The sequence below is a fragment of the Chlorocebus sabaeus genome, chromosome 2, assembly GCF_047675955.1.
Source record: "Chlorocebus sabaeus isolate Y175 chromosome 2, mChlSab1.0.hap1, whole genome shotgun sequence".
Taxonomy (NCBI): Eukaryota; Metazoa; Chordata; class Mammalia; order Primates; family Cercopithecidae; genus Chlorocebus; species Chlorocebus sabaeus.
Window position 1 is genome coordinate 30,025,643 of NC_132905.1, and position 15,423 is coordinate 30,041,065.

At 41.3% G+C, this 15,423-nt stretch overlaps 1 protein-coding gene across 4 annotated transcripts in view; it reads right to left on the reverse strand.

Moving 5' to 3' along the window:
- PLCB1 (phospholipase C beta 1) overlaps window positions 1-15,423 on the reverse strand; it is a 761,313-nt gene that overhangs the window by 122,289 nt on the left and 623,601 nt on the right. For all 4 annotated transcript variants that reach the window (XM_008018384.3, XM_008018395.3, XM_037990865.2 and 1 more), the window contains exons 24-26: window positions 9,864-9,996; window positions 6,574-6,627; window positions 1,755-1,974 (exon numbers count right to left, since the gene is read on the reverse strand). In XM_008018384.3, the coding sequence (XP_008016575.3) occupies window positions 1,755-1,974; window positions 6,574-6,627; window positions 9,864-9,996 (407 nt within the window). The remainder of the gene's footprint in view (window positions 1-1,754; window positions 1,975-6,573; window positions 6,628-9,863; window positions 9,997-15,423) is intronic.

Genomic DNA, 15,423 nt, shown 5'->3' on the forward strand with positions numbered 1-15,423 from the left:
TATTTGGTGTGGGTAACAGCATGAGTTTCATTCTCTAAAGGACACCTGGGAATTGCAGAGACATACAAGCAGGCTACTCTCTTCAGGCCTCTGACCCCATACCTTACGCTTTTTTAAAAAACAAATCAAGAATTCATCCCCTTCTCTCCATGTCTACCACCTTCATCCTAGACCAAACCACCATCATTACTCAGCTGGACTCATGAAAAAGTTTCCTAACTGGTCTCCCGCTTTCACTCTGAGCCCTTGATCCTCACTATTCAGAGTGTTGTCTATGGAACTGCAGAATCAGCATCACCTGGTGCTGCTCAGGCCCCAGTTCAGACATGGAGTCAGAACCTGCATCCAACAAGATCCCGGTGACTCATGTCCATTTGAGATGCACAGCTCTAGGGTCCCTCTTCCACATAGCAACTAGACTCATTTCTCTGAGACTCTCAAATTTCACCATATCAGTTTCTTTCTTCAGTAGCATCTTATTGCACGTTCAATACATTTTGAACTGTCGCTTGCTCCAGCTCTAAAGAACCTAGCAGTGGGATTCCTTCCTGTTTCTCTGATCTCATCCTGTTTCCCTCCTCTCATGGTTTACTATGTTTCACCCACTTTGCCAGCTTTACTGTTCCTGGAACAAGCTCATTGTTTTTCCTGCCTGAGGGCCTTTGCACTTGCTGTTTCCTCAGCCTGGAATAAATCTCCCTAGTTCTTTGCATAGCTGACCAGGCCTTATTCTTTCTGTGCCACCTTATTGCAGACCAACATGTCAGAAGGGATCGCCCATCTCTAGTCATTCTCTATCCCATGGTCCTGTTTATTTCTTTCCTTAATAGTCCTCATCACAGCCCGAGATGATGCTGTGTGTTTGTTGTTTATTGTTTACGTTGCCCACATTACCATGTTAGCTATTTGAGATGATTGGGTAGGTCATGTTTATTGCTGTATCCCCAGGGCACGGTAGGCATTCAATAAATATTAATTGAGTGAATGTGTGAGAGATGCTTCTCATCATCAAGGTTTGGGTACATGGGGCTGTGGGAACCCAGGCCCAAACATAAGAGTCACCTGTGTAAGGCATTATACATTTCAGACAGGGTAGCAAAGGATAGTCAGCTTCTCTTTTCTATAAGACCAGTTGTGGCCGGGTACGGTGGCTCATGCCTGTAATCCCAGCACTTTGGGAGGCTGAGGCAGGCAGATCACTTGAGGCCAGGAGTTCAAGACCAGCTGGGCCACCTGGTGAAACCCCATCTCTACTAAAAATACAAAAATTAGCCAGGTGTGGTGGCGTAATCCCAGCTTCTTGGAAGACTGAGGCACAAGAATCACTTAAACTCCGGAGGCAGAAGTTGCAGCGAGCCGAGATGATGTAACTGCACTCCAGTCTGGGTGGCAGGGCAAGACTCTGTCTCCAAAAAAAAAAACAGCTGCCTCTCCAAATAGGTTCTAGGTACCCAAGGCAAAAATCTCATACTCACGGCAGCTGTAATACAGGTAGTTAGTTAATTGGAATTGGGATCACCGGCTAGACTCACGTGAGGACTTCCTGCATTTTTATTCTCAGAATTTGGTCAAATAAAAAAATTCAATCCACAAACAAATTTGGGCTAAGGTGCCTCAAAAGCTGTGGAGAACGGAGGAGGTTAGGTGGCCTTCTTGCCATAGTACAGGTCCAAAAACATGATATAAAACATTAAAAATCCATGTTAACGACTCTTCATGCTATGAAACAAACTAAAAATATTCATTGAACTTACTTTTTCTTACTGTCCTTTTTGGCGGACTTTTCCAAAGCTGCTCTCCTTCTCAAGTAGTCATTCTGAATTTCATTATACTTGGTAGTGTGTTCTTTGATAAGGTCAGTGGTTTTCTTGTGGTGTCTCTTAACCAGGTCTTTCATTTCTTTGTAGTGCTTCTTTTGAAGTTTCACAAACGATTTCTGTTGCTTTAGCTCTTCGATGGTCTGTGCTTCCACTTCTGCAACAAATGAATATGAAAGCTAAGGGAATGGGAGGGCATAACGTCCAGATGGAAAGAGGAGCGGCCACCTTCTTAGGAGGAAACATTTGATCTTGCTCAGCTGGAGCTTAAGAGCGAAGCTTGATGTCAGCTCTGTCTGGGTTCCAGTCTGACTCTATCACTTGCTAACTTTGAGACTATGTTATTAAACTTCTCAGAAACCCGATTGCTTCATTTGAATATATATATTTTTAGTTTGGGTTCCCTAGAAGCAGAATGCGAGATGGGGATTCAGGTGCACACGCTTTACTGAGGGACTCTCAGAGTAGGGGAGCCAGGGAAGCAGACGGGGCTGAGGAAGGAGCTGAGCAAGGGTGTGGTCTCAGAAGGATGGAGTCTGGTCTCTGCCTGATCCCATGGGGGAGCGCTGGAGTGTGAGTTGTACCACTGAGCTGGTTTCATCTTGAGGCAAGAAGGCAAGGTTCTTGCATGTTTGGGACATTCAGTGCACGGAGGCATAACCATCTGGAGAGGGGGCTTCCTTTTGGTTGAGGGCAATTTTGCAGAGAAGGACAAGTTATGAGCTGTTAGCAGCCAACTCTCACCACCAGCCAGGAGACGGGTGCACCAGCTGTACAAGGAATCTGGGCAGGGCACCAACAGCATTGCTAGAAGGATTATAATACTTCTATAACTTTATAGGGTTGTTAAGATGATGAAATAAAAGAACTCACAGAAAGTATTTAACCCGGTTTCTGGCACTGTGCCTGTGGAGGCTTAGAAAATAACTGTGCAAGTTCTACAGCACCATTTCTAAAGGTACCATTTATAGTATAAACATCATAAGTTTGTACCTTTATCATAAAAGCATATAGCAGTAAAGTGTCTGAGGGAAGATCTCTTATAATTTGCACAAAGTCACCAGAGGCTTACTAGCAGGCCACATTACTATATTATTTTTATTATTGTTTTCTTTTTCGAGACAGAGTCTTGCTCTGCTGCGCAGGCTGGAGTGCAGTGGCACGATCTCAGCTAACTGCAACCTTCACCTCCCGGGTTCAAGTCATTCTCATGTCTCAGCCTCCCAGGTAACTGGGATTACAAGCATGCACCAACACGCCCAGCTAATTAGTTTCTATTTTTTGTAGAGATGGGGTTTTGCCATGTTGGCCAGCCTGGTCTCAAACTCCCAGCCTCAAGTGATCCGCCCTCCTTGGCTTCCCAAAGTGCTGGGATTTCCAGGCATGAGTCATCATGCCTGGCTGCTTTTTTTACCCCATGCTGAGAAAACTTTTAAAGTGATAGGGCCTGACCTTAAAACATTCTGGGCCGGGCACAGTGACTCATACCTGTACTCCCAGCACTTTGGGAGGCCCAGGCAGGTGGATCACCTGAGGTCAGGAATCCAAGACTAGCCTGGCCAACATGGTGAAACCCTGTCTCTACTAAAAATACAAAAATTAGGCCAGGTGCGGTGGCTCACGCCTGTAATCCCAACAATTTGGGACGGCAAGGTGGGTGAATCATCTGAGGTCAGGAGTTCGAGACCAGCCTGACCAACATGGCAAAACTCCCATCTTTACTAAAAACACAAAAATTAGCTGGGCATGGGGGCACACGCCGATAATCCCAGCTACTCCGAAAGGCTGAGGCAGGAGAATCCCTGGAACCTGGGAAGCAGAGGTTGCAGTGAGCCAAGATCGCGCCACTGCACTCCAGCCTGGGCAGCAGAGTGAGACTCTGTCTCTAAATAAATAAATAAATAAATAAATAAATAAATACATGAAAAAATAAAAATGCACAAATTAGTCGGGCGTGGTGGCAGGCGCCTGTAATCCCTGCTACTCGGGAGAATCACTTGAACCCAGGAGACGGAGGTTGCAATGAGCTGAGATCACACAACTGCACTCCAGCCTGGGCAACAGAGTGAGACTCTGTCTCAAAACAAAACAAAACAAATCTGTATTTTACTGATATATTCAATCAATTCTAGAATGTGCATTTTAAAAATATGGCAACATTTCTGAAATCAAGATGCATCTTATGGTTGGTGGGGTGTTATGGTGGTTCAGTGCTTTTCTTTTTTAGCAACACATGAGCATAGAATGCTTTACAACTGATGGTATCTTAACTTCGGTGAATTATTATTTATATGGACCTAGATCAAGTCATAGTTCACGTTTCCATGCTTTGAATTGAATGTCCTGCTTCTGGGAACAAAAAATGTCACCATAAATATTTAAAACTATCAACTGATTCAGAAATAATATATCCTGTGAGTAACAAGAGACCTGAATAGAAAATTAGATGTCTAGTGAATAAACGTTGGAACTAGAATAATAATTGATGCTATTAAATGTTAAGGTCTTTAAGCAATAGAAATATGTTTCCTTTTCTTATACTGTGTCTATTCTCCTGACATTCAATTTCTTTTGAGAATGAGGCCATGGAGAAAACCAGGTACATTTATTTAATGGTTTCCCTCAGGCCCAAATTGACTCATTAAGGTTGCATAATAAGTTATTACATTAAGAATTTATAATCCCAAGGAATTGCTGCATTCTTGGTGGCAGATGCAATTCTATTTCTTTAAAAGTGGTTTACAGCATATCAGCTATAGGCAGTTTGGAAATAAGGCTCTAGATGTTCTTACCTATGATTAGAAATAAAGCCACATAAACTATTATTTTTAAAAAGTCTGTAGACGAGAGGCTGTTCCTTAGAATATGCTCTTAAGTATAAAGGTAATGCCCACTTATATAAAGACATAAATATCATTTATAAAGAAGCCACCAAGATATAATCACAGCTAATGTATTGGTACAGACCATTGCCTTTTGTCCATTCATTTGCATTCTTTTAAATAACATTAAAATCATGTTCTAGGAACATTTCTGTCTCTTGTTGTATGCATTAATATGGTATTGTTTCCCATGAAACTAAATCTTTTTTTTGTTTTTTGAGACAGAATTTCATGCTTGTTGCCCAGGCTAGAGTGCAATGGCGCGATCTTGGCTCACCGCAACCTCCGCCTCCTGGGTTCAAGCAAATTTCCTGCCTCAGTCTCCTGAGTAGCTGGGATTATAGGTGCACACCACCACAGCAGCTAATTTTGTATTTTTTAGTAGAGATAGGGTTTCTCCATGTTGGTCAGGCTGGTCTCGAACTCCTGACCTCAGGTGATCCACCCCCTTGGCCTCCACAAGTACTGGGATTACAGGCATGAGCCACCATGCCCAGCCTAGAACTAAATCTTTTAAAACATGTTTTGTTGGGAGGGGTGTGGTGGCTCACACCTGTAATCCCAAAACTTTGGGAGGCTGAGGCGGGTAGATCACCTGAGGTCAGGAGTTCGAGACCAGCCTGGCCAACATGGCAAATCACCATCTCTACTAAAAATACAAAATTCGCCAGGCGTGGTGGCGCATGCCTGTAATCCCAGCTATTTGGGAGGCTGAGGCAGGAGAATTGCTTGACCCCAAGAGGTGGAGGTTGCGGTTAACCTAGATTGCGCCACTGCACTCCAGCCTGGGTGACTTCGTCTTAAAAACCAAACCAAACTATATTTTATTTTCTTTTAATGCTTTCCTCAAGTAATTTTTCTATGCACATTTTATGCATTTCTTGATGAAATACAAATACATACATCAAAGTGCATAAATCATAAATGTATAGCTAGCCTTGTAAATTTTTCCAAAGTCAATGTGCTTCAATATCCATCACTCAGGTCAAAATCAGAATTTTGCCAGCATCCCAGAAGTCTTCCTTTTTGGTTCCTGTCTCCCACCAAGTATAATCCAAATCCAGGTTTCTATAGCATGAATTAGTTTTGTCCTTGAAGTTAGTGTATATGGAATCATACAGAACATGCTCTTTGGTGTCTGGCTTTTCTCCTGAACATTATGCTTGAGTTTTATCCAGGTTGTGTGTGACTTGAGTTTATTTATTCCTGCAGCTGCCTCCTGTTCTATGCTAGGAATTTATCACAATTTATTTACCTACCTTACTGCTGATGCACATTGGGTCGTTTCTAGATTTGGCCCTTACCAGTGGTGCTGCTTTTGATGAACATGTGTGTACATTTCTGTTGTATATTGAGCTGAGTATTATAAACATTTTTAACATTCCACTACCTACTGCTAATTGTCCTGCACAAAGCTTATACCAATTTTAGTTCCACTAGTTTATGTGACTAACCAAATATAAAATAATTCCAAACTGTATCACAGTTCTGAAAGACTGTGCATTTTATGCTCACAAATGGATATTCTTCATATCTAAAATATAGTTTATTGTTGGCAATTTGGAAAGACAGGCATTCTTGTTCACTGGGTTACATTTCCAGCATGAAACTATTCTTTGATGCTGAAATAGCTATCTTGTGAAACTACATTATTTTTATGCCAGTAGGGTTCTAGCTACAAAGTATGGTTACTTCTCTGTGATGATATCATATCACGTAGACTAAACTAAAAGTGTATGTCTGTAGATTTTTTAGAAGAAGAAATATTAATGACGTTATTTTTCATAGATGAATGGAAATTTCCTCTCCTCTAAATACTTCCACTGTGTAATACTCAGCTGCTAAATTCCATGGGGGGAAAGGGTGGCATTTACCTGTTAAGACACTCTGAATAAGATCTTCTGTTTTGGCAGGTGCCTTTACAGAACCTGTAATACAAAAGATAAAATAAATAGCCTCTTCAGCTTTTTAAATTGTATTCTTCCTATAAACAAACAAGCAAACAAACATATTCAGGCCTTGAATCTAAATCTCTTTTCAGAGAAATGACAAATTGTGTGAGAAAATTCTTTATAAAAATTATGCTTAAAAAGTCTTCATTTGCAGCTTTGAGACAAACCTAATTAAATGTAACATTAGGCCAGGTGCAGTGGCTCATTCCTGTAATCCCGGCACTTTTGGAGGCTGAGGCAGGTGGATCACTTGAAGTCAGGAGTTCAAGACCAGCCTGGACAATATGGTAAAACCCTGTCTCTACTACAAATACAAAAAGCAGAGCATGGTGGCAGGTAGTTGTAATTCCAGTGAGTTGGTTGGTTGAAGCAGGAGAATCACTTGAAGCCAGGAGGTGGAGGTTGCAGTGGACTGAGATCATGCCACTGTACTCCAGCCTATGTGACAGAGTGAGTGAAAGTCTGTCTCAAAAAAAAAAAAAAAAAAAAAAAGTGGTGATATTATATGCCCCATTTATAAGGAGAGAAAAGAGAAAAGACATCCACTTGGAAGCAAAACAAATTCAGTTTAGGCAATGCTGTTGCCACCTTCTGGCAAAATCAGGAATGACAAGTGGCCTTTTAAAAGTCAAATGTTGGGAGGCCAAGGCTGGTGGATCACCTGAGGTCAGGAGTTCGAGACCAACCTGACCAACGTGGCGAAATCCCATCTCTACTAAAAGTACAAAATTAGCCGGGTGTGGTGGTGCATGCATGTAATCCCAGCTACTCGGGAGACTGAGGCAGGAGAATCGCTTGAACCCAGGAGGCAGAGGTTGCAGTGAGCCAAGATCACACCACTGCACTCCAGCCTGGGCAACAAGAGCCGAACTCCATCCCAAAATAAAATAAAGTAAAATATAAAAGTCAAATATTGACCACTGGGCAGTAATAACTGTTACAGGAAAGATTCATTGGTGAATGTTAAAATCAGTAAGTAAAAGTTTAAGGAAGAACAGGATATTTGCATAGTCTCAAAGTAGCTCTCCCAATCTATCTAACAGGGGACAATAAATAACTTTCAGTGGAGAAACCACCTTAACCAAGTGATCCCACATCATCAGTGATGAGACCCAGCAACAACGTATATCTGTGATGTGATGCGCTGAGAAGGACGAGTATTACTTGCGTGGTGCTCTTGTCAAAATGCATGCCCTCAACCTAATCATGGCGAAACATCGGACCAACCCAGACTGAGGGACGTTCCACAAAATAACTGACTAGAGTTCTTCCAAAGTACCAAGGTTATGAAAGACAGGAAAGACTGCGGGACTGCCAGAGATTAAAGGAGACGGAAGAACCATGACAATAACATACAATGTGGGATCCTGCGTTGCAATCTCGAACAGTAAAAGGACATTAGCGGAAAGCAAGTTAGTCCAAATAAAGTGTGCAGTTCAGGTCAGAGTATCGTGCCAATGTTAGTTTCCTGGTTTTGATGATTGCCCCATGATCCCGTGAGATGTTAACGTTAGGGGAAGAGGAGGCTATTTTTGAATGTATTCTGTGCCATGTAAAAAATGTTTTCCGTAAGTTAAATTATTCCAAAATATCAAGTTAAAAAAAGTTAAATGTGAGAATGCTAAATTCTCTTTTACTTTCAGGAACACATGACTATTTACTCACACATTTAAATGATGGATTTATATTTCAGAAGCACTCAAGATGTTTGTATTTGGTATATAAAACTCTTTATTTGAAAATTTACTTCTTGTTCATAATTAAGTCATCTTCTCACTATTATTGACTTTGGCAACTTTTTTTTTTTTTGAGATGGAGCCTCGTTCTGTCACTCAGGCTAGAGTGCAGTGGTGCAATCTCAGCTTATGCAACCTCCACCTCCTAGGTTCAAGCGATTCTCCTGCTTCAGCCTCCTGAGTTGCTGGAACTACAGGCATGCACCACCATGCCAGGCTAACTTATGTATTTTTAGTAGAGATGGGGGTTTCACCATGTTGGCCAGGTTGGTCTTGAACTGCTGATCTCAAGTGATCCGCCTGTCTCAACCTTCCAAAGTACTGGAATTACGGGCATGAGCCACCATGCCTGGCCAGCAACCTTTTAAAAAGCAGTTCAAGCATGTCTGATACCAATTAAATATAATTCCTTTGTTTTTTTTTATTTCTCATTCTCCCCAATGAGAAATACCCTTCCACCCTAAATAAAAGATCTGGATCTATTGGCGCTCTGACCTAGTATGACAAAGAAAGGAGCTCCTTTCCACACTTTCATAGAAGGAAATTCTGTTCCCTTTTGTTTACTTTATTAAACCAATTCAACAAGAAATTATCAGGTACATGCTATTCTCCAGCACTGTGTGATGTACAGAGGAGGCACCAAACTGAAGTCTACCTAGGAGGCCTCCCATTTACTGGAGTAAACAGGACATACACACAAGGAATAGTTACAGAAAGCTGCATAAGATTAAATGTCAAAGTTAGCTGCATAGAAATCAAAGGTTTTTTGTTTGTTTGGTTTTTTTTTTTGAGAAATGAGACATGAGTGCGGCTTTGGTTGGAATATAGGAGCTAAAAGCAAGAATGTTAGTATCATCGGGAACTGTGTCAGGCCTAAGTTCACTCTTCCCTGGCTCTGTGGCCTTCAATAAGTACTTTATCACTTGAAAATGTCAGCTTATTCATCTGCACAATGGAGACAATAGTAGAATCTACTCTCTGGGCCTGGTATGGCGGGGGGGCGGGAGCGGGAATTGAAATGATCCATATGAAAGGCTTAGCAATGTGTCCAGCACATAGCAGACACTCAAGGATGTTGAAAAGAAAGTTGGAGAAAGAGGGAAAGGAGCCCTTGGCACAGAATTAATGAAGCAGGCCTAAGAATGCACTTCTAAGGCATGGTTGTTTATAAGCTGCTTGGAGAACTCTTCTCAAACCGTGACAGCAGATGGGTTATAATTCATCACTAAAAAAGGACACAGGAAATCTGGGTGATTTTTTTGTTGTGGTTTAATAAGTTATCTGTAGAGCCAGATGAGCACATATGAATCCCTTCTGGCCTTCATTCATCAATTGCACATTGTCGGAGCGCCTCCTAAGTCCACACATCTTTCCCCACTTAATGCTTTAACTACCCACATCACAGTGCCTCCTTCAGTCGCACTAGTGAACTGAAGGATCTTGCTCACGTTGTCCACCTCTTCCCAGATGGCTTACCTGGAGCTGGCTGGCTGTGGAGAGCCTGGGAGGGTGGCTTGGGTGTCAGGGATGTAGTGTGATTCACCCCGTTTTCTGCTGGAGTCGTTCTCACTTCACTTGGAGTCTCTGATGGTGTTTCTCCAGGATCAGCCTAAAATTATAAATATCCTTTCATTTTCCACATTTCTTTTTACTCTTTTCTTGCCTTCCTAAACCGACAAGGCTACATTTTGCAGCATCTTCACAATTCTTTTGGAGCTGGAAATATCAAATTTGATACTGCCTGGAAAGCAGGGTTTAAACAGCATAGTGTTGAGCCATGACTATGGGAGGTTAATTGTATTAAAGTCTCCAATTTTTACACCAACCTATGTCTATGCCTGTTGGTGGGGCCCTTCCACACTGACTCTGTACTAGACTATGTGATAGGCTTTGGTCCATCAGAGAGTAGCAAACTTGATACAAAAGGCCCTCGCAAATTTTTCCACTGTTTCTCAGGGCCCTATTATAGCAAGGGAGGATGAGAGGTCTGAGTCATCCTGGTCTCTCATCCAGCTCTTCTGGAGGAGAGCTGAGTCATCTTGGTCAAGGATGTCCTGGACCAGCCAGTCCCCAGCTGAGCATACACACTTGAGTGAGCCCGGCTGAGATGAGCTGAGTCTATGAGTCTGGTCTGGATCTGCAGACCTGCCCAGCTGACCAGATAATGCATGAAAAATAATAACCAGTTGATGTTATAAGCCGCCAAGTTTGGGGTTGTTTTATAGAACGAGCTAATGGATATGATGGATAAGAACACACATTTTGGAGCACAGCTTGCTTGGGTTCAGATTCCGGCCCTTCAATTTACCAACAGTGTGATTTTGGATGGTTCACTTAACTCTCTGTGCTTCAATTTCTTTATCCTTATAGATGAAGACATGTGTGTACTGGGAATCATAATATTATCTTGTTAGATTGTTTAGATGATTAAATAAGTTAATACTTATAAAGTACTTGGAATTGTTTCTGGCATAGAGTAAATATGTGGATGTTAAATAATGTGAAAGTTGTCAGAATCCAAATGGAGTCCCTTATATTAAAACAACAACAACGACCCAAAAAACCCTGACAAAAAGAGCCAGGGAATGTCATAAAGAGAAGGTTCTCACTCATAAATGCCTGATAAGAAAAACTCTCACAAAAGACTCTGCAAAAACCATCACCTTGTACAAAGGCCATAGCAACTTTACACAAAAAATACTTCTGTGAGGATACCTGCCCAGCAACTCCCTGTCCAGCCTTGGACTGATGTCACTCTTATTATTGATCCTTGTAGCTAAGCATAATCATCTCAAAACAATTATGTAATCCTCCTCATTTATCCTTTAAAAACCTTTGTCTTCCTTCCCTCCCTGACTACGCACATAATTTAGTACATCCTATTCTTAAATAATATCATTTTCTTTTAGAGGGCATCTCTGTTATTTATGTTGACATAAAACAAATAAAACATTTAAGCTTGTGGAATACTACCAATGAATAATAATAATAAATGCATTGAAACATGAATTGTTCACTCGACACCCTCCAGCAGCTAATTCAACATACCTTATACAGAGTAAACAGTTTAAAAATGTTTGTTGAATAAATGCTGATCCTTATAAAATAATTGCCTACATATACTTTTTTAATGTTGCTTTTCAATGTGCTAAATTCTCTGTAACTCTTTATCAGGGCAGGTTTTACTGACAATGAGGCTATCCCAATGTTCTACTTTGTAGCACATTTTAAAAATACATTAGGAAATACATTTTTCCAGAAGCCATTTGGAGCCCAACATTGCGACATTTTGGCACATCATTGCAGATGAAAAATTGTCGTATAATAACATTTTTATAAAAAGTAAGATAAAAGTGAAAATAGTGACACTGATTGTCACCAGTGGCTTTTAATCTGTTTCCCAAATCATCTTTAAAGCATCTTCCAAAACTGCATTAAGTGATGGCAGAACTTGTTTTAATTCAACAGATCATCCCTGCTTGTTTACTACAGCCTGCTGAGTGCTGGAAGAGCCCTTAGTAGCAGTGGCTGGACATCAATTAGGGGAGACAGGAGCCTAAACAAGTAACCAGGGCAGCCTGTATAGCTCACTATGGCACTATTTAGTTACATCCATCAGAAAAATTCTCCCTAGAATTATATGCAAAGGGAAAGGATTGTGTATGTTTTGTTCAGCAAGGCATTGCAAACTGGAAACTCATGGTCCCAGTGGGATACATGGATGCATTTTCTTTGGCTCATCCAATGTTGTCAGATCTTTTAATTAAGGTGATTTTATACTGAAACAATGGATTTCTTGCTTCCCTTGAAAAACTAGATTTGACTACATGGGGCCTATACACCCACAGTGGGTGGTTCTTTGTCTTAAATATAGCAGCGGTAATGCTTTCCTGGCCTCCCAGCTGAAGAGGGTGCCCTTGGTTACCAAACTCAGCCGCTTTAGAAAGCAGATAGGAATATGTCCCTGTTTCGTAGGGATCTGACCTTCCCCATTATATCCAAGTCGGTTTCTAAAACCATGTGGTGAATGAACCAGATTCTTCCCAATGTGACAATTCACTAAAATCAGCCCTCTGAAAAAGAATAGAGAAAAAGAAAATTTTGATGGAGGAAAGAATGGAAGTTAGGGAAAACCAGCTTCTGTGAAAGTAATAATGGTGGCTTTTTTTTTGGCAACTAAAATTAGTGTCTTGAGGTGTTAGGTTGGAGGTGCGTTCAAACTGGATCCAACAAGTTTATTTTAAGCTTTGTATTGAGTTTTCAGATACTCCATGTAGCTGTACGCCCTTGGGAAACCAAGTTCAATTGTCAATTTGAGTCAAATAAAGAAAAAAAATACATCTCTGCTTATCAAGGGCATGTGAGACAAAGCCTCCACCTTCCAAAAATGGACGTAAAATCTAAAATCAAAGATATTTTTAAAAGCAGATAAATGTTAAGTAAACAGTCAGGCAAATACTTTCTGGTTGCAGTTGGGGATGAAGGGGTCACCAAGGGTTGGTGCTGGACTTTGAAGTAGGCTTTGGAGAAATACTTAGTCCAGGTGTCACACCTGGAGATGTCTCTATGTAGAGTAGACTGTGTCACTCTAGGGACACAATCCCTAAGGATACTATTCACACTGCAGAGTAATAGGCAGTTAATGGAAGTGATAGAAACCAGTGAAGTGGACTGGATTTAACGCAATAGGGCAAAGCGAGGTCATGTCCAGAGCAGGAGAGAGACAGCCTGTAAATGGGGCAGTTGCTGCTGTTCATTTTTAGCCTATTGCTGCCCAGGTTTTGAGAAAAATTGAAAAACTAAATTTTTGAGTGAACTCCCCCAGTTTCCAGTCACTGAGAGGCCAAACAGAGAACATCTTCAGACTGCATTTGGCCCAGAAGCTGCCAATCTGTGCCCTCTGCCAGGAGGAGCAGAGTTTGCCTGGGATTCTGAGACGGTGCAAGAGTGAGCCATGCATCCTTAGCAATGCTGAAGGGACAGGGCTGTGCTGGGAACTCAGTGGGCCAGGAGCCAACTAGTCTGCAGCCCACAACTCTTACCTTCTCGCCCCCGTGCCCAAGCAAAGGCATAGAGAAGAGGGTCAGTAATGAGGACATTAAACACTGGGCTAAGGAATTTGGAGATCCTTGCACAGACTGACTCTTGCCAGGGACCTCTTATGATTTTCTGGAGACAAATGTTATATACAAGTTAAGTCAGTGGTCCCCAGCTGGGTCCCCAGTGGTCCCCAAGGACCAGTTTCATGGAAGATAATTTTTTCATGGACCAGGGGGAGAGGAGGTTACTGGGGGGATGGTTTCAGTATGATTCAAGTGCGTTGTATTTATTGTGTACTTTATTTCTATTATTATTGTTACATTGTAATATATAATGAAATAATTATACAACTCACCATAATGTAGAATCAGTGGGAGCCCTGAAATTGTTTTCTTGCAGCTAGATGGTCCCATTTGGGGGTGATGGGAAACAGTAACAGATCATCATGCATTAGATTTTCATAAGGAGTGTGCAACCTAGATCCCTCACATGTGCAGTTCACAATACGGTTTACAGTCCTATGAGAATCGAATGCCACTACTGATCTGACAGGAGGCGGAGCTCAGGGGGTAATTTGAGTGATGGGGAGCAGCTACAAATACAGATGAAGCTTTGCTTGCTTGCCCACCTGCCGCTTTCTGCTGTGCAGCCCAGTTCCTAACAGGCTATGGACCAGTGCTGGTTGGGGACGCCTAAGTTAAGTAAGATTCTTTAATAACAAACGTATGTGACTGATGTTTAAACTTTTTTGCTAATGGCTGTAGATAAATTTTTTTTTTTTTTTTTTGAGATGGAATCTCACTCTGTCACCCAGACTGGAGTGCAGTAGTGCAATCTTGGTTCACTACAACCTCCACCTCCCGGGTTCAAGTGATTCTCCTGCCTCAGCCTCCTGGGTAGCTGGGATTACAGGCATGCATCACCACTCCCAGCTAATTTTTGTATTTTTAGTAGAGATGGGGTTTCACCATGTTGGCCAGGCTGGTCTCGAACTCTGGACCTCAAGGAATCCGCCTACCTCGGCCTCCCAAAGTGCTGGATTACAGATGTGAGCCACCTCGCCTGGCCCATAGATACAAATTTTAATTGACTACATTTACCGAATGGACACTGCGATTAGAAGTGGCTGTAGGTCATCCTGGGTTAGATACTGTTATATACAATAGCTCTTTCACAGCCAATCAGTGTAGGCAACACTCACAGCACCATAACATAGCAAAAAAATCGGAAGTGTTATTAGAAGTCTTTACCAAAAACTTTATTAAAAGTCATGTAACTTGTCAGAGGTCACACAGGAAACTGTGAGCAAGTATTTGAATATGTACTACATGGTAAAGATTAAATTTTTCTACTGCATCAGTCCACTCTGTGATAACAGCAGCTTAAGGAACCGTAATAATAACTTGCTGCTGAGATAGAGATGTATACATGTAAACATAATTCTCAAAGAACTACCCTGTTGCACTACAAAGGCATCCGTATATACAAAGTTAAATAAGTTAAGCAAAACAATGGCTGAAAAGTGAAAAAAAGCACCTGTAGGAGTACAATACTAAAATTGAACTTTCTGATATTATGATTGAAAGATCAAATAATTCCCACTATACGAATCTGTAAGCCAGAGTGCAAAAACCAAATTCCTTATCCCACTCAAGAGAATCAGCAGAAGGCAATACTTTATTTCTCCCCCATCATTTGTTTTCATGAGTGAATAAAAATCTGGTACTGGAAATTGTGATAGAACCTAGGAATGTCAGTTTTCTTAATTTGATTCAAAGACTTAAATTCCAATTAAGCAAATATCAAGGAAAGAAGGTTCAGAAGATAGTAGTACTTTAGTTGCATTAGCTAGATTTTGCTCAGGTGGGTAAAAAAAAAAAAGTGCAGAATGAACCACATAAGTAAGTTCCTGCCCTCTAGTGGTTAAATGAAATCATTGCAATATCTTTTTCTTCAAAATATGCCTAACTTGAATGTTAAAATTAAATATAAAAAG